The following is a 19,690-nucleotide window of genomic DNA, read 5'->3' as shown; positions in this document are numbered from 1 at the left end:
AACTGTAGTAAAAAATAAGAATAGAACAAAAAGACAAGGCAGACTTGCTGAATCATGCTCATATTTTCCATTGCCATACAACTTAGTGTACTTTTACTCTTTAATGATGAGAGGGAGGCTTGTTGCATCATGCTTTTGAATATTCTTTACTGTACGCGTGTTTAAAAAAAGTTAACTGAATGAAAAAAAGCAATGAAATATGTACTCACCCTTTGATGATGGAGGTTTGCTGCATCTACACATAATTATATATATGTAAGTATGCAATTATATAATATTGTAATGCATAAAAAAAATGTGCACTCACCCGTGCAGACGGAGATTACATGGTGTGCCGGGGAGGTGAGTCTTTTCACATCAACACTAACAACTCATTTACATCTTTCATTATCATCACTGCGTTAGTCCTGTTGTACTGAGCAGCTAGGACAAAGCTATGTCTGTTTCTATGGTTTTAATCACACTTTATCTCTTTGCCATAAAAAGGTGCACTTCTGTGGCGGCATACAAAAATAACAAAAACCACAAAGAAAAAAAAAAAGGACAGAGTACGTTTAGAAACTTTTATTAGCTTTGAAACATTCAAAGACAAAAGATTGTGATCGTTGAACTTGACAAATGTCAAATTTTGTTTACAATATGATGGCACAGCACACAGGAAATGATATATACAATGGACACAATATTAGGTACACTTGCACAATGTAATGTGACTCAATACAAAATAGACCCCCACCATGTAGCCCACTGGACAGAGACTTTGAACTAGCAAGTGGATGAAAGCACAATTGGATGTGTCGTTGCTCCCTCTAGTGGTGAGGAACTGTTTCATATACTTGGCTTCAAATATTAGGAACTGTTCTACACCCACAATAATATAATTTACAGTATATGTTTAAAGGCAGGTGCGTACATAATGTGGGTCAAAAACGACAGTTTCAGTAAGGTGAAAAGCAAACATGATAAAACGTAAACCCTCATTTTTTGGTCAGAAAGTCTTTTTTTTTTTTTTTTGTCAGACAAGGCCAAATGTCCCACGTTTGGCAACACGCTGGCATACACAGCAAGAGGACACATGAGGAGGTTGTTGTGTTGTCACCTAGGACTCAGAATCCTGTATTCCAAAAAACAAAAGAAGACACTCCTTATCAATTTGTACATCATATGATGGCTACGCTGGCTCCACTGCTGCATTTTATACCAGGAGAGAGTGGATTTGATACTCTCATGTTTTGTTGTACGTTACATGACACTTGAATGTCACCAATGCACGCTAAAACTATAATAATACCACATATTGGTCCTGCTTTTTAAAACGCAAGGAAGCAGACTAGGTAACCCTAACATTCAATTAAATGTACACATTAATGATAATAAACAAGTTATAATTAGAAAAGTATATGATAGTATGTATCCCTATTATACTTTTTACAACGGGGATTGTTCCATATTTATAAGAAAGCTACCTAAAAAATGTGAGGAAAAAAAAAGTGGGTGTGTAAAATAGCAAAGTTGCATAAAGGGAAATAAACACAATGACCCAGGTACCATTTGCGGCCCGCAGCTAATTTTTTAACGACCCACGACACATTATAAAAATACTATTAAAAAACTGATGGAAAGAAAACACAACAAGTGGAATTAAAAGAGCAAACAGGTGTAATGTTTTTTTTCCTTTGAAGCTGTCTTTGCTCAAAAGATAATAATGAATCAAAACCAATGTTGTTATTAATTATTGACCTATTTCAAGCTCCAATTATTGCACTTTGAAATATTTTTTAGGAAAATATTGAATTTTTTTTGTGTTTGCCATATAAAAAACTAAGTTTTTTATGACATAAAGGGCATAAAAAAATCTTTACAAAAAACAAACAAGACAAATTAAACTCAGATGGATCTGAGGTTAATTTAGAGACTTAAATGTTGAAAGTAAAAAATAACAAAAAAGAATGACTTATTTTCAAACAATTTTATTTTTAAAATGTTTTGTTTAAAAACTTCCTGAAAAAATAATAATGAATTAAAATTAACAATATTATGAATTACTGACTTAGATAAGGCTCCAATTACTTCACATCAAATATTCCACACACAAACATTGCATATTTTGTAGTTTTGCCATTAAAACAGGATTTTCTTTGAGAAAAAGTGCTTGCTAAAACATTATACAATTTTTAAAGAAATGTTTTACTTCACATCGCCAGATAGACCTCAAGTTCATTAAGAGATTTAAGCATTGAATATTGAAATAACAATAATAATACACATGGGTTATTTTTTTTACATTTTAATGACTGAGACCCTTCCGGATACCTGGGACCAAACTTGAGGGCCCTTAAGATTTAAAAAAAATATATATATATTGTATTGTATTGAAAATTAGAAATATCAAAATGGCCACCACATGCTTTAATTTTTCAGTGTGCGGTCCTCAGTGAAAAAATAAAGAAGTCTTGAAATATCTTAAGTTGCATGTTATGAGGCGATGTCATGTGTTAGTTTCACCTTGTAAATCTAATTGCTGGAATAAACCAAGCTTTCCACGATATTTTAATTTGTTGAGTTTCATCTGTACATGCAAATAGCAATAACCCAGTACAGTATATAATATACTGTAAGTAACCAAGGTTTAACATGACCACTAAATTATTCTCCTTAAAAGAGGTGATGTAATGGACAGGTCATGAGGTATTAAAGCTGTGTAACATGCAGAATAAATGTAGTGGTACTTACTTTGACAGATGGTCCAGGAGGTATGCCCAGGAATGCAAACACAGTGTTGTTCTCTTTAGACTGGAAGAAATCTTCATAGTCCTGTGAGGAATGCGGAATAAATGCTGAATAAAATCAGTATGTCCTTGATGAACAATATATAAAAGTAGTGCTTCTGTTTTTACAGTAATATTAAATTTTGTTACGGGGAGTAATGATGGATTACTTCACCCAGTGAGAGTGAAGCCACATAATCTTCCACGGGCGGCCATGAAAACGGGATTACGACAGGATTATGAGGTGGCGTGCATAAACTCTTGAATTGATCAAACTCACCAGCCCGCTAGGCAAAAGGTAGTTAAATGTAAATAACCAAAATAGACCTGATCTACTTTGTGCCATCACTGTCCTTCTGGAAGAATCAGCAACAATCATTAATTTGCATGAAGGCACAATGGGACCTATTATAATCACTTCGCATTTGTGTGGTCATCTTTTTTTTCGTATTGTGCATGTACTTAGTACAGTTTTAATCCATCCTATGTCACAAACCAGAAGCAGATAAAAAAACAACTTTAAAACAAGAGAGACATAGAAAGAAAGATAGAAAGATGCAGCGATCATTACTAAATAAATGGGGTAACTACAAACTAATTAAAAACTAATCAATAAAGTGAGTTCAACATTTTTTTACAAATACGCATTTAAGCAAACCAATCAAAAAAAAAGTATTTTAAAAAGCAAAACAAATAAATACCTATAATGAGGATCACTCAAAATAATCATAGTTAAGCCTGTGTTAGTCTAAAAAAACAAAAATTGTAAAAAAATTGTCATATATTGTACATATTATATAAAGATATAATATAATGTAATATATCTGTATATATTATATACTGTATATATAATATGTAAATATTACATATATGTTATATTTTATATTGCTACTATGGTACATTTTTAGTCTACTTTATACCGATTATCCTTTTCATCCTTACCCTTTCCATCCCTTGTAACTGAGCTACTGTGTGGAACAATTTTTCTTATGAATCAATAACGTTTGTCTAAATCTAAGTTAGTGGCCACCAGTCTATAGTGGCCACTTATTTTACATCCCGAAATAGATTTGCTTTTAACTCTGTATATCCATCCATCCATTGTCTACCGCTTGTCCCTCTCGGGGTTGCGGGGGATGCTGGAGCCTATCTCAGCTGCATTCGGGCGGAAGGCAGGGAGACCCTGGACAAGTCGCCACCTCATCGCAGGGCCAACACAGATAGACAGACAACATTCACACTCACATTCACACACTAGGGCCAATTTAGTGTTGCCAATCAACCTATTCTTAGGTGCATGTCTTTGGAGGTGGGAGGAAGCCGGAGTACTCGGAGGGAACCCACGCAGTCACGGGGAGAACATGCAAAATCCACACAGAAAGACCCCGGGATTGAACCCAGGACCTTCGTTTTGTCAGGCACATGCACTAACACCTGTGCCACCGTATAGCGGCCACTAATATTAAAATGTGCTGCAAGGATGCATGATGTTGGAAGATTGAGTCTTACCCCTAATTTCCACGAGGTGCGTTTGTGTAGCAGAGCAGCTCAAACTCCGCCAGACAAAACAAAAGAAGTGACATCACCGACAAGTCCATGCGGTAAAATGTGTATGTCCTTTGATGCTTCAATAACGAACAGCTGCTTTCACCAACACAGGAACTCTTTATTTACTGTGTAACTCAGCAAAATACTCATACTTACTTGTATCTCTGCTATGTACTACTGTCTCTACATTTGGGTTCAGGCTACCGCTAAGACTTCTGGGTAATGTAGTTACTCTACATATACCAACAGTATGTGGGATAAATTCAACATAAAACAGGGAGAAGATCCAACTGTAGTAAAAAGTTGGGCTTGCTTAGAGTTGGGGTTTTTCTTCCTGATTTTTGTCCTTTTAACAGGGGTACCGTAATTTCTGGACTACAGAGCGCTTTTAAATATCAGCTGCACCCACTTAATTTTGGGACAAATCTTATTTTGTACATACAGGACTGTCTCAGAAAATTAGAATATTAATTTGTGATAAAGTTCTTTATATTCTGTAATGCAATTAAAAAAACGAAAATGTCATACATTCTGGATTCATTACACATCAACTGAAATATTGCAAGCCTTTTATTATTTCAATATTGCTGATTATGGCATACAGCTTAAGAGAACTCAAAAATTACATCTCAAAAAATTTGAATATTTCCTCAGACCAAGTTAAAAAAAAAGATTTATATTAGCAAAACAAAATCAAACATTTCAAAATGTCAATTAATGCACTAAGTACTTGGTTGAGAATCCTTTTGCACGGATTACTGCATCAATGCGGCGTGGCATGGAGGCAATCAGCCTGTGGCATTGCTGAGGTGTTATGGATGCCCAGGATGCTTCAATAGCGGCCTTTAGCTCATTTGCATTATTGGGTCTGGTGTCTTTCAGCTTCTTCTTCACAATACCCCACAAATTCTCTATAGGGTTCAGGTCAGGGGAGTTGGCAGGCCAATCGAGGTCAGTAATGCCATGGTCAGTACACCAGTTACTAGTGGTTTTGGCACTGTGGGCAGGTGCCAGATCATGCTGGAAAATGAAATCATCATCTCCGTAGAGCTTTTCAACAGATGAAGCATGTAGTGCTCTAAAATCTCTTGGTACACAGCTGCATTGACTCTGGACTTCATGAAACACAGTGGACCAACACCAGCAGCTAACATGGCTCCCCAAACCATTGCTGACTGTGGGAACTTCACACTGGATTTCAAGCAACTTGGATTTTTCTCCTCTCCAGCCTTCCTCCAGACTCTAGCGCCTTGACTTCCAAATGAAATACAAAACTTGCTTTCGTCTGAAAACAGGACTCTGGACCACTCTGCGACTGTCCAGTGCTTCTTTTCTATAGCCCAAGTCAGACGCTTCTAGAGATTTTAGAGCACTACATGCTTCCATCTGTTGAAAAGCTCTACGGAGATGATGATTTCATTTTCCAGCATGATCTGGCACCTGCCCACAGTGCCAAAACCACTAGTAACTGGTGTACTGACCATGGCATTACTGTCCTCGATTGGCCTGCCAACTCCCCTGACCTGAACCCTATAGAGAATTTGTGGGGTATTGTGAAGAAGAAGCTGAAAGACACCAGACCCAATAATGCAAATGAGCTAAAGGCCGCTATTGAAGCATCTTGGGCATCCATAACACCTCAGCAATGCCACAGGCTGATGCCTCCATGCCACGCCGCATTGATGCAGTAATCCGTGCAAAAGGATTCCCAACCAAGTACTGAGTGCATTAATTGACATTTTCAAATGTTTGATTTTGTTTTGCTGTCATAAATCTTTTTTTTTTAACTTGGTCTGAGGAAATATTCTAATTTTTTGAGATAGGATTTTTTAGTTTTCTTAAGCTGTATGCCATAATCAGCAATATTAAAATAATAAAAGGCTTGCAATATTTCAGTTGATGTGTAATGAATCCAGAATGTATGACATTTTTGTTTTTTTAATTACATTACAGAAAATAAATAACTTTATCCCAATATTCTAATTTTCTGAGACAGTCCTGTATATAGGCCGTGCACGTCTACTGGTCGGTAGGTGTACACATTGAAACATGAAATATTTACGTATTCGGGTCATCGAATTTGGTGTCAGATTTGAGGGGACAACGGGCTTCTTCATCCAGACTCGTTTTCACTTTCACTTTTGCCTCGAGGCGCGTTGCCTCTGGGCTTGTTTTTTTTGATTGATTGAGACTTGTAATAGTAGATTGCACAGTACAGTACATATTCCGTACAATTGACCACTAAATGGTAACACCCGAATAAGTTTTTCAACTTGTTTAAGTCGGGGTCCACGTTAATCAATTCATGGTATAATAAATATATACTATCAGCATAATACAGTCATCACACAAGTTAATCATCAGAGTATATACATTGAATTATTTACATTATTTACAATCCGGGGGATAGGATGTGGAGGGGGTTGGGGTGGGGGGGTTAGGTTTGGTTGATATCAGCACTTCAGTCATCAACAATGATATCATCTGAGAAATTGACATTGAAACAGTGTAGGTCTGACTTCGTAGGATATGTACAGCGAGCAGTGAACATAGTGAGCTCAGAAAGCATAAGAACAAGTATATACATTTGATTATTTACATTTGATTATTTACAATCAGGGGAGATGGGATGTGGTGGGGGGAGGGTGTTAGTCTAGGGTTGTAGTTGCCTGGAGGTGTTCTTTTAGTGCGGTTTTGAAGGAGGGTAGAGATGCACTTTCTTTTACACCTGTTGGGAGTGCATTCCATATTGATGTGGCATAGAAGGAGAATGAGTTAAAGGCCTACTGAAATGAGATTTTCTTATTTAAACAGGGATAGCAGGTCCATTCTATGTGTCATACTTGATCATTTCGCGATATTGCCATATTTTTGCTGAAAGGATTTAGTAGAGAACATTGACGATAAAGTTCGCAACTTTTGGTCGCTGATAAAAAAGCCTTGCCTGTACCAGAAGAGCTCTTTACATATTCACATTGTTTACAATCATGGCCACCAGCAGCGAGAGCGATTCGGACTGAGAAAGCGACGATTTCCCCATTAATTTGAGCGAGGATGAAAGATTCGTGGATGAGGAAAGTGAAAGTGAAGGACTAGAGGGCATTGGAAGCGATTCAGATAGGGACGATGCTGTGAGAGGCGGGTGGGACCTGATATTCAGCTGGGAATGACTAAAACAGTAAATAAACACAAGACATATATATACTCTATTAGCCACAACACAACCAGGCTTATATTTAATATGCCACAAATTAATCCCGCATAACAAACACCTTCCCCCTCCCGTCCATATAACCCGCCAATACAAATCAAACACCCGCACAACACACTCAATCCCACAGCCCAAAGTATCGTTCACCTCCCCAAAGTTCATACAGCACATATATTTCCCCAAAGTCCCCAAAGTTACGTACGTGACATGCACATAGCGGCACGCACGTACGGGCAAGTGATCAAATGTTTGGAAGCCGCAGCTACGTACTCACGGTACCGCGTCTGCTATCCAACTCAAAGTCCTCCTGGTAAGAGTATCTGTTGTCCCAGTTCTCCACAGCTTTCTAATCTGCTGTCTCCATTGTTCATTAAACAAATTGCAAAAGATTCACCAACACAGATGTCCAGAATACTGTGGAATTTTGCGATGAAAACAGACGACTTAATAGCTGGCCACAATGGTGTCCCAAAATGTCCGCTACAATCCGTGACGTCACGCGCAGATGTAATCATACAGAGACGTTTTCAGCAGGATATTTTGCGGGAAATTTAAAATTGCACTTTACTAATCTAACCCGGCCATGATGGCATGTGTTGCAATGTTAAGATTTCATCATTGATATATAAACTATCAGACTGCGTGGTCGGTAGTAGTGGGTTTTAGTAGGCCTTTAAGACCTTTGTTAGATCGGAGTCTGGGTTTAACATGGTTTGTGGTGCTCCCTCTGGTGTTGTGGTTATGGCGGTCATTTACGTTATGGAAGTAGTTTGACATGTACTTCGGTATCAGGGAGGTGTAGCGAATTTTATAGACTAGGCTCAGTGCAAGTTGTTTTACTGTGTGGTCTTCTTTGGCGCGACGGTCCGGCTTTGCGGCAGCCCGTTGGTGGTGGTGGATTTCCGTACTCTGCGGCGGACGTAGGTCTCATTTTTTGATAGTCAGGTTGATCGTTTTCGGTTTTGAGGCTGCGATGTGTTCATTTTGTGGTGTCATCGCCGTAATGAGGGTGATTGCATAATGAATGTTTGATTCAATGTGAAATATTTCATTGGTCAATAATGACCTGTTCGACAATTTCATTGGTCTTTTGTGACAAGGCTAAATTTATGGGGTGGAAGGGGTCAAGATCGAAATGGCTGTCAAAGTGTCACAACTTGTCGGATTATATTCTCAGCTATCTACTTTTCAGGTGAGCGGCATGATTTATGATCTACAATAAACTTACAGGAAGCAGGGAAACAGCAGACCACTCGATGATGTACACATAGGCACAACCAGAAGTAATCATGTCGCCACTATAAATAGTTTGTCTGCGTTAGCCCTTGTAATAACAATATCCCTAATACGTTGTTAATATTCATGTCACGAAAAGTAAATGGAGTATTGGTGCTTTTTGAATGGTTATTAATCTGATTTTATGGGTGGAATAATGGAGCTCCCATTGGCTCCGCTGTAAGCCAACTTTTATTTACGCTTATGTAATATTTAGAATAAAAGTTAAAGTTAAAGTACCACTGATAGTCACACACACACTAGGTGTGGTGAAATTACTCTCTGCGTTTGACCGATCCCCTTGTTCCACCCCCTGGGAGGTGAGGGAAGCAGTGAGCAGCAGTGAGCAGCAGCGGTGGCCGCGCTCGGGAATCATTTTGGTGAATTATGCCCCAATTCCAACCCTAGAATGCTTTTTTTTTTTTTTAATCCACCCGGCGTCATGATTGTGAACGATTTAAAAAAAACTGCAGTTCCCTTTTAAGTGGTCCCTACTAAAAGGTTTCACTATTGATTACCTAATTAAAAAACAAAACAAAAAAACTAGTGAATAAATAAACAGTAGCATTTAAAAATATTTATTTACAAATTTCTTTCTTCTAATTTGATTTTTTTCATGGGCAATTAGATGCTAATTTCATGTAAATATCCTCAACAATCAAAACAAATGGATACACACGAGTTGCCCATAAACAATGTTCAAAAAAGGTTGTGAATGTTAAGGCACTGAATAGGCAAACATTATGAGATGCCAGCAGTCGTACCCCACAGTAGCGATCCTCATTGAAGATCTGTGGAGGCAGCGGGTTGCCCTTGTCTGGCTGTTTGTCCCGAGGGATGTGCTGGTACATCCAGAGTCTCTGTTCCTGCAGCATGGTGATGTCTACTTCCTGGAAAAGGATTCTATGTGACTCGAGGAAACCCACCACTGACTGCTGGTGTTTTTTTACCTGGAGAGAGAAAGGGTTATAAATATTGACCCAAAATAGGGCACCGCTTATGTCGCCAAAAAGTGCTCTTTTAAGTCGATATCAACATCCATCTATCCATCCATTTACTACCGTTTGTCCCTTTCAGGGTCACGGGGTGTGCTGGAGCCTATCTCAGCTGCATTTGGGCAGAAGGCGGGGTACACCCTGGACAAGTCGCCACCTCATCGCAGGGCCAACACAAATAGACAACATTCACACTCACATTCACACACTAGGGCCGTAAAGTTTGAAAATTAATTAAAGTTGTTCCGTCTATGTCGCCATAGGTGTAATACTATTGTCAACTTCCTCATTACCACTAAGCCATATTACATTACATCGCATCAAAAGGGGCCCACAGTAACTTACTGTTAAAGGGGAATTGCACTTTTTTTGGAATTTTGCCTATCGTTTACAATCATTTTGAAAGACATGAGGGATGGATTTTAAAAAAAATGCATTCTAAATATCAAATACATTTGAACAAGCGCTTTTCGTGTATCCTCTCCAGATCCAGGTCCTAATGGCTGTCAAAGTGTCCCAACTTGTCCGATTACATCCCCAGCCAATAGCCGTCTACTTTTCAGGTAAGAGGCATGATTTATGATCCACAATAAACATGCAGGGAGCAAGGAGGCGAGGAAACAGCAGACCACTTGATGATGTAAACACAGGCACACCCGGAAGTGATCATCTCGCCGCTATAATAGTTTGTCTGCTTTAGCGCTTATAATAACAATATCACTCATACTTTGTTAATATTCAAGTCACGAAATGCATATGGAGTATTGTTGAAGCTTTTTGAATGGTTATTTATCAGATTTGATAGGTGGAATAATGGAGCTCCCATTTGCTACACTGTAAGACGACTTTTATTTACGTTTAGTTATTATTTAAAATGCATTTTAAAAAATCCATCCGTCGTCATGTCTTTAATAATGATTGTGAACGATAAGAAAAAAAATAAAAATAAGTGCAGTTCCACTTTAAGTGCAAAATAAGCTTTGTATGTTGTTAGTCACCGGAAGAAAGAGTTACACATGTATGAAAGCTTTATTGTCAAAGTCAAGACATATAAAGAAATTTGGAATTTCATCTTTTGTTAGATTAAGATCAAATAAAATAAATTACACTTAAAGAAAATACGTAAGCAACAATAAAGTAACAGAAACTTATTAGTTACAATAAAAAAAACACTTAAATATTTAAATAGAATTACAGTCTATTTAGTTCAGAACAAGTAGAGGACAGTAAATGTGACAAATAAATAGAATTACAAATAATTCAATAATGAAATAATGAAATATAACATTGAAAAGAATTGCCAAACAGTCTGCCTATTGTTTGACAATTTAGAAAAAGGAAATTATAACATTAAATTGAACTGAACAATAAATAACTTAATGAAAACAAAATACAATTATAATAAATGTTATTAAAACTCAACTTAGTCTTGGACAAGTAGGTGAAATATGCAAATACCGGTAATGTATTTACAAATAGACAATGAATAAGAAATTACTTACATTTAAATTGATTAATTCTATAGTATAGTTTAGTAATTGAGTTTCTTTAAAATGTTTTTTTTTTTTTTTAAATAACGAGGTGATTTTCTGGTATGCTTCTGGGCATGTGTGTACAGTATATTGGGGATGCCCACGGCAGCCACAATGGAGCTATTGTTTGCCTGTCAGAGAACGTTCAGTCCACTCACACACCCAAACAAGTCTGACCCTAAAGTGCCTGCACAATAGCAACACATTGCTGCCTCTTCCAGCCTAGTGAAAAACTGGGAAAACTTAATTAAAGCGGTTGCCATGTCATTGGATGGGTGTGTCACAGTCTTTGGGAGGCGTGCGAGTTTCAACACTTGTTCATGAAATATAAAAATAGTATCCCTCACTCTGCATGCACTACATACACGTCAATTGTTTGAGAGTATTATGTGAAATGAAGGGATTATCTTGGACTAATCCTTTCATTACAAAAAAAAGAACAGGGCTCCTGAGGACAAATAACGGATGCCAACTACACAAAAAAACAACAGCACATTTGAAACATATCACACTCAAAATTGATTTGGATCTTCCAAACATTCAGCTCAATTCAGTTTCAGTTTATTTCGAATATGCATACGATACAATGTAATGCATCAAACAATTCCAGTTGTTTCATTACAGCACGTCCAAAAAGGAGTAGAAAGAAGCAGAGCTTATTTAATCCTACCATAGCAATTGTATCCAATTTCCTTGTTCTCTGTAACAGAACAGTGAACAAATAAATAATATACCTTAGTAAGCAAACAAATATTAAAATATAAATAATATGTGTCTCAATAAGAAAATATTTTTTAAAAAAGGGGAAAAAAAGGGTTTAAGATGTTCATCATAATTATTATTCTGTGTACTTTGTGAACACTTGTAGTTTGAACAGTCTCTTAAACTGAATCATATTGGTTCTTTGTTTGATCCATTCCATAATGTAATTCCACATACTGATATACTAAGGGTTTTGAGTGTTGTACGAGCATACAAATGTTTTGAATTCGATTTTCCTCTAAGATTATATTTCTCCTCTTTTGTTGAGAATAATTGTTGTATATTCTTGGGTAGCAGGTTATAGTTTGCTTTGTACATCAATTTAGCTGTTTGCAATTGCACCAAATCGTTGAATTTCAATAACTGTGATGTAATATTGTTGTACATTCTTGGGTAGCAGGTTATAGTTTGCTTTGTACATCATTTTAGCTGTTTGCAAATGCACCAAATCGTTGAATTTCAATAATTGGGATGTAATAAATAAAGGGTTTGTATGTTCTCTATATCCAACATTATGTATTATTCTAAGCAGTGGCGTGCAGTCACTAGAGGCAGGGGAGGCACGGCCTCACCTGCCATCATGGAAAGAAAAAAAAAGTAAAAAGAAAAAAATAATTAATTAAATTGTTATATGTATCCAGTGATTATACTAAAGTTATTTTCCATTTAACTTCAACAGTTTTAGATTATTTTTATTTTGACATTTGCCGTTCAAATACTGAGAAGAGACGGTGCGGTGATCAGCAGCCAGTTGAGGCACGTCACTGCGTTGTGCCTCACCATGGATTGTGCGCAATGACTCAGCTAACTGCTGAGCTGCTGTGCAGTGAGACCGTATTGCTATATGAATTATATTATACATTTCCATAGTTTAGTTAGCTGAGGTATATAATGTACAGTGTATTTTGTCAACAACTGTATGTGTGTAACATATTTTTAGTGCTGAGCATTCATAAAACTGCTGCGAAGACACACTGTGTGAGGCTCGTCTCATAACCCCGCCTCCTGGTGCCAAGCACCTCCGCCGCAGAATGCACCGCCCGACGGGAGCGCCACACCAGCCAAAGCCCACACCCAAACCCTCCACGTGCAAGACCGAATCCACCCAAAAAAAGTCACTTAACAAGGAGCCAAAAAGTGCAAAAACAACAATGCTCGCGCTGCAGGAGCCGCGAACCACCGCAGGGACACAACATTAGGTACACCTGCACTGCAGGTTCATATGTTTGTAAATCTGACTGTGATGATGCAGTCGTGCCTCACCAGACATTAACCTCACCGCACGCCACTGATTCTAAGTGATCTTTTTTGTAACACAGTGAATGAAGCGCACATTTGTAATTGTTTCGCCATATTTCTGCACAATAACTCAGATATGGTAACACTCACTGGATAATAATAACTCACTGGATCGGTTCGCAGCTGAGTGTGAAGCGACTGGGATGAGAATCAGCACCTCCAAGTCCGAGTCCATGGTTCTCGGCCGGAAAAGGGTGGAGTGCCATCTCCGGGTTGCGGAGGAGACCCTGCCCCAAGTGGAGGAGTTCAAGAACCTCGGAGTCTTGTTCACGAGTGAGGGAAGAGTGGATCGTGAGATCGACAGGCGGATCGGTGCGGCGTCTTCAGTAATGCGGACGCTGTATCGGTCCGTTGTGGTGAAGAAGGAGCTGAGCCGGAAGGCAATGCTCTCAATTTTCCGGTCGATCTACGTTCCCATCCTCACCTATGGTCATGAGCTTTGGGTTATGACCGAAAGGACAAGATCACGGGTACAAGCGGCCGAAATGAGTTTCCTCCGCCGGGTGGCGGGGCTCTCCCTTAGAGATAGGGTGAGAAGCTCTGCCATCCGGGGGGAGCTCAAAGTAAAGCCGCTGCTCCTCCACATCGAGAGGAGCCAGATGAAGTGGTTCGGGCATCTGGTCAGGATGCCACCCGAACGCCTCCCTAGGGAGGTGTTTAGGGCACGTCCGACCGGTAGGAGGCCACGGGGAAGACCCAGGACACGTTGGGAAGACTATGTCTCCCGGCTGGCCTGGGAACGCCTCGGGATACCCCGGGAGGAGCTGGACGAAGTGGCTGGGGAGAGGGAAGTCTGGGCTTCCCTGCTTAGGCTGCTGCCCCCGCGACCCGACCTTGGATAAGCGGAAGAAGATGGATGGATGGATGGATGGTAACACTGTCTCTTGTTTGCGTGTTGGCGTTTGGGCTTGCTGGCGGGCTGGCGCTGGCTGGTCTCTGTGATCCTGTTGGCGTGTCGTTGCCGGTCGCGTTTTTTTTTTGATCGCTTTGATCTGATTGGGTGGTGCTGGCTGTCTGGGGGTGTTGTGGCTGCTGTTTCTGATGCCGTTTGTTTGTGGTGTGGGCGCCCGTGGCTGCTGGGTCTGGTGCAGGGGGGTGGCTGATGTTGTGACTGGTGGCAGCGCGCGCGTGTGGTGGTTGTCGGGGCTGACAAACTGTGTTTATGTATGTGTATGTGTGTGTGTGTATGTATGTATGTATATATATGTGTATGTGTATGCATGTGTGTGTATGTGTACATGTGTATGTTTATGTGTATGTATATATATATATATATATGTATGTATATTTCTGGGGGTACGTTCTGGGCCTGCCTGTCGGGTGGGGGTCGGTGCCTCAGGCTACTGCATCCGGACTGCGTGTCTGGAGCTCCTGGGTCCCACCGTCCATCCCTTCCGGGTGGCCGTCTTGGTTGGGGCCTGCTGGGTCTGGTCCCTGCGTCTACTGTGGTAGCTTGGTGCTGCAGGGTATTCCGAGGTGCTGCGAGTCAGCCAGTTGTTGGGGTAGCGACCTTGTGTGTCAGCATGTCTGTGATCTTCTTTTAATTCTCTTTTTTATTTATTTTTATAAATAGATTTAATTATTTATTTATTCTTTTTAAAAATATATATTTTATTAATATTATTATTATTATTATTATGTATTTATTTATTTTATTTATTTATTCCCCTACCTCATGGGGGGACTCGGCTGGGCGGTTGCTGGTTGTTCCATCTCCACCGTTGGGGTCCCTGCGGGTGGGGTGGGTGGTTCCTGTGGCCCCGTGCTGGGTGGTCCTGTGGCGGCCGGCTTGGGTGGGGTGGCCGTGGGCTGGCCTCGCCGTGCTCTCCGGGGGTGGGGGGTGGGGCTCGTGGGGACCCTGTTGCCGGTGGGGCGGGGGCGGTCTTCCCGTCCGGTTGCGGGGGGTCTCCGGGCCCCTCGGGTGGGGCGTCCCGCCTTTCTGTCCGTGTGGGGTGTGGTCTCTCGCTGGCTTGGGGTCTGGCTGCCCCCTGCTTTTCTCGTGCCTTGTCCTCTGCCGGGTGCGTCTGTCTGCGGCCTGCTGCTGGCCCTTGTGGGCGGCGCGGTGGGCCAGGCTCTGGGGTTCCTGTCGCTGTCCGGCTTGGCTGCGTGGGGGCGGTGGCCCCTGGTTCCCTGGGCACCACACCTACTGTTTGTGGGATGGGCTCTCGGGAGGCTGGGGCCGTACTCTGGCTCCCGCACACACTGGGAGTCAAATGTATTGTACATGGAAATTCACATATACTCACACACATACATAGGTACCTACGCTCCCACATACATATACAAATAAATACAGTACATATTTACACACTCAAAGTTCGTACATCCACACGCACATTCATTACACAAACATACTGTATACACATACTGTACATATACATTCACTGTAAAAACATACATATACACATACTGTACATATACACTCACTGTACAAACACACACATACACATACTACACATATACATTCACTGTACAAACACACACATACATATACTGTACATATACATTCACTGTACAAACACAAATATACACATACTGTATATATACATTCACTGTTCAAACACACATACTGTATACACATACTGTACATATACATTCGCTGTACACACATACACATACTGTACATATACATTCACTGTACAAGCACACATATACACATACTGTACATATACAAGTACATATGCACACATCAATCAATCAACCAATCAATCAATGTTTATTTATATAGCCCTAAATCAAAAGTGTCTCAAATACACTCATGCACATAATCACGTTTCATCAAACATATATTAACGTTGTTGCCCTAGGGTAAACTGGGTATAACACATGGCACACTGACAAAGCTTAACCTATTGTTACTATAACAATCTACAAGGTTAATGTAGGTTGCTTCTCTTTTCCCCCCTCCATTTTTCTGCATTCTTTCGTATCTCAAGTTATCATTACGTATATGTACTGTTGCATTTGAACAATTGTATTGTTGATAATAAAGGTAAAGTATTGGTATTGTTTATTATCAATAGCACTATTTTTATTGGTATTCATATTGCTCCATTTTTAGTGTAATAATGCTCATTGTCATTTCTGTATTTTTTATTTTCGCTAACTGCTTATTTGCTATTACTTTTACCATCATATTTGTACATGTCGTATTTGCTGATGTTGCTCTGTTGTTGTTGTTGTGTTTGCTGTTGTTTTTGTCTCTCTGTCTAATCCCCCTCTTGTCCCCAGAATTCCCCTCTCTGTCTTTCTTTTTCTCTCTTTCTATCCCCTCCTGCTCCGGCCCGGCTGCACCAAATGATAATATAAATACATTTAATAAAGTCAAAATACAAGTAAGGCAACAAGAGAAGTATCCTACACTTCTCTTTTGTAAAGTAAATCTGAACAGCCGATATGGGCATCTACATCTGCTATATGATTTGCCCGAGAAGCTGGGCAGGACATTAAAAAAAAAAAAGAAATAAGCAAAAAAAAAAAAAAGATGGTAACACTAGCGAGCAGTAGAGAATATGAAGTGATTTTTGGTCTAGAACATGTTTTGCTTTGTTCATTATAGACGTGTTTCTTGCACCTTTATGTTGTATATTTTTTACATGAGATTTACAATTCATTTTATCATCTATAACATTTCCAAATGTTCGCAAAAATGTTTATTTCATTTCATTTTCTTTTTGGAGGTTAATGGTTGAAGGGGTCGGTGATGACAATAAAGCAAACGTTTAACAATAATCATAGAACGAAAAATGGATTGTGGAGTAGCTCTGTCCAGGCTGCTCAGTAAAACATGGTTAAAGGGAAGTGTGTTTGATGTGCACTTGTCTTTTTTTGAACAGTAAAGTTTTTCTGTAAAAACGGTGTACTTATTGTTGCACTGTCCGATAACAAGCATGGCATAACCCAATTGGCGCTTAATCAATTGGGCACAGATGATTTCCGCCCCACTAATCTGCTTCTGTAAAAGCTCATTTTAGCTCTCTTTTTCCACTCCCACGTGTTTCTGAACCTTTTCTTACCCCAAACATATTCCTTTCCCAGCAGCTGAAAGCAGTCCCTCCTAACTCGATTGAAAGGCATTCAGAGACAAATGCAATCACAAGCTCAGCACTGGCATGACTGACCTAAATGAGAACTTATTCAGGCGTGCATGGCTGTACTGTCTGTGTGCTCCTCTCTTTCTGTCAAATAAGTGAATGTATGTGACTTAAAACCACTTCCTTTGTCAATGATCAAAGGCAACATTTGGCAAAAACCATTATATATAACTATTAATAATTCCGCATCAATGGCTTTACATGCATGCTGGATGAATTGATTTTTTGTAAGAAGAAAGCAATGAAGAGCATATTTATGTGTACGATATAACACGGTTCATATTAGACGTGAACATTTTTGCGCTTTATAGTCGCTGACAATAACTTTAACATCTTGAAACAAATTTGCGGTCCACATTCAAGACTTCCCATGAAAAAACAGCCAAATTAGTGGCAACACTCACCGCCACAGATCCACTTGACGAGGCGACGTAAACCTTGATGACCATTTTTAATTCCACATTACGGTCACAACATGGACAAAGTTAACCGACCGTGTCACATCAAAGCAGGGAAAACGGTGTGTTTTTTTAATGACAAAGTGTTAAAAGTAAGATTCGAGCCGAATATTTCAAACTAAGTGCGCTGCTGCCGACTCTCAGTACTGCGTCGTCCTCGCGTGAGCAACATTGAACACAACACTTCCGGTATGGATTTTAGAATTAAAACGACACATTGTCATCGTCCTCTTTTTTATACATTTACTCGTCGTGTATTTAAGATTTCTCCATATGTGTCCATTTAGAATTGTTAAGATTATGTTCATATGCAATATCGCTTGATTGATGCTATATCCTACTGAAATTCAATATCATACAATTGTGACCATCTTTACTTTGAAAGTTAAATTTTTTAAATAATCTTGCTGCTTTGAAGTAGCTTTATGTAAACCTTTCGATTGATTGATTGAGACTTGTATTAGTAGGTTGCACAGTTTTTATTTATTTTTTATTTAGCCTTTATTTAACCAGGTAATATCCCATTGAGATCAAAGATCTCTTTTCCAAGGGAGACCTGGCCAAGAGGGCAGCAGCAAGTATACATTAAAAAACAGTAAACAACACATAAAACATCACATTTACAACATTAAAACAGTGAAGTACATATTCCGTACAATTGACCACTAAATGGTAACACCCGAATAAGTTTTTCAACTTGTTTAAGTCGGGGTCCACTTAAATTGATTCATGATACAGATATTTACTATCAGATATATACTATCATCATAATACAGTCATCACACAAGATAATCACATTGAATTATTTACATTATTTACAATCCGGGGTGTAGGTTTGGTTGTTATCATCAGTCATCAACAATTGAGAACAGAGAAATGGATATTGGAACAGTGTAGGTCTGACTTGGTAGGATATGGACAGCAAGTAGTGCTGTAGTAATAAATCTCAGTTTGATGGTAAAAAAGGAAGTCCTTGGTTAGTTTAGGGGTGAAATGTAATCATCTTATGCATTAATGTGACTGTAATCAAGGCAAGTCAGTAGTTATAACTAATTATGTTTAATTTAAAAAAATGTCTAAAAAGTAATGTCTTGTTGGCATGGAGCACCGCCAATAGCGATGCAGCCTGTCAGACATGTCTTGATGGGGCTCCAGCCAATCAGAGTTAAAGTTAAAGTTAAAAGAATGCCAAGACTGCGTTCATAAAAATGCCTTTTTATACAGTATGTGATTCGAATCCCGTGTAAGGACAAACTTATGAGTTACTACATAAACATGTATTATTTTGACTGTATGAGTTGTTGTTTATGTGTATGTTTATGCAATCTTAATTCAATCTATATATCATCAGAACACATTAAAATGTCAGTGCCCAGAATAAACATCCATCCCTCCATTTTCTACCGCTTATTCCCTTCGGGGTCGCAGGGGGCGCTGGAGCCTATCTCAGCTACAATCGGGCAGAAGGCGGGGTACACCCTGGACAAGTCGCCACCTCTTCGCAGGGCCAACACAGATAGACAGACAACATTCAAAACATGTATATAATAAATCATATTTATTGACATCTGGTCATTTCAAGGGGAAATGCACTTTTTTAAATTTGCCTATAATTCACAATCCCTATGTAAGAAAAGTATTTTTTATTTTCAATGCATTCTAATTTGTAATGTATGCCAAGTACAAAGTGACTAACACTGCAGCTAATGGGAGTCATCTATTGCGGCCATAAAGCTGTCTAAAAACCT

At 39.3% G+C, this 19,690-nt stretch overlaps 1 protein-coding gene across 1 annotated transcript; it reads right to left on the bottom strand.

The window, feature by feature from the left end:
* Positions 1 to 605: 605 nt before the first annotated feature.
* LOC133647813 (SH3 domain-binding glutamic acid-rich-like protein 2) lies at positions 606 to 18,146 on the bottom strand. The gene is made up of 4 exons (XM_062043520.1): positions 17,889 to 18,146; positions 9,567 to 9,752; positions 2,734 to 2,814; positions 606 to 1,114 (listed from the first exon to the last, which is right to left on the bottom strand). Exons 1-4 carry the CDS (start codon positions 17,931 to 17,933, stop codon positions 1,100 to 1,102), a joined length of 327 nt encoding a protein of 108 aa, XP_061899504.1. The 5' UTR covers positions 17,934 to 18,146; the 3' UTR covers positions 606 to 1,099.
* Between the last annotated feature and the right edge of the window lie 1,544 nt (positions 18,147 to 19,690).

The sequence above is a fragment of the Entelurus aequoreus genome, linkage group LG04 (genome assembly GCF_033978785.1).
Source record: "Entelurus aequoreus isolate RoL-2023_Sb linkage group LG04, RoL_Eaeq_v1.1, whole genome shotgun sequence".
NCBI classification, from domain to species: Eukaryota; Metazoa; Chordata; class Actinopteri; order Syngnathiformes; family Syngnathidae; genus Entelurus; species Entelurus aequoreus.
Note: the sequence above shows the minus strand (reverse complement) of the source record. Positions and strands in the feature narration are given on the sequence as shown.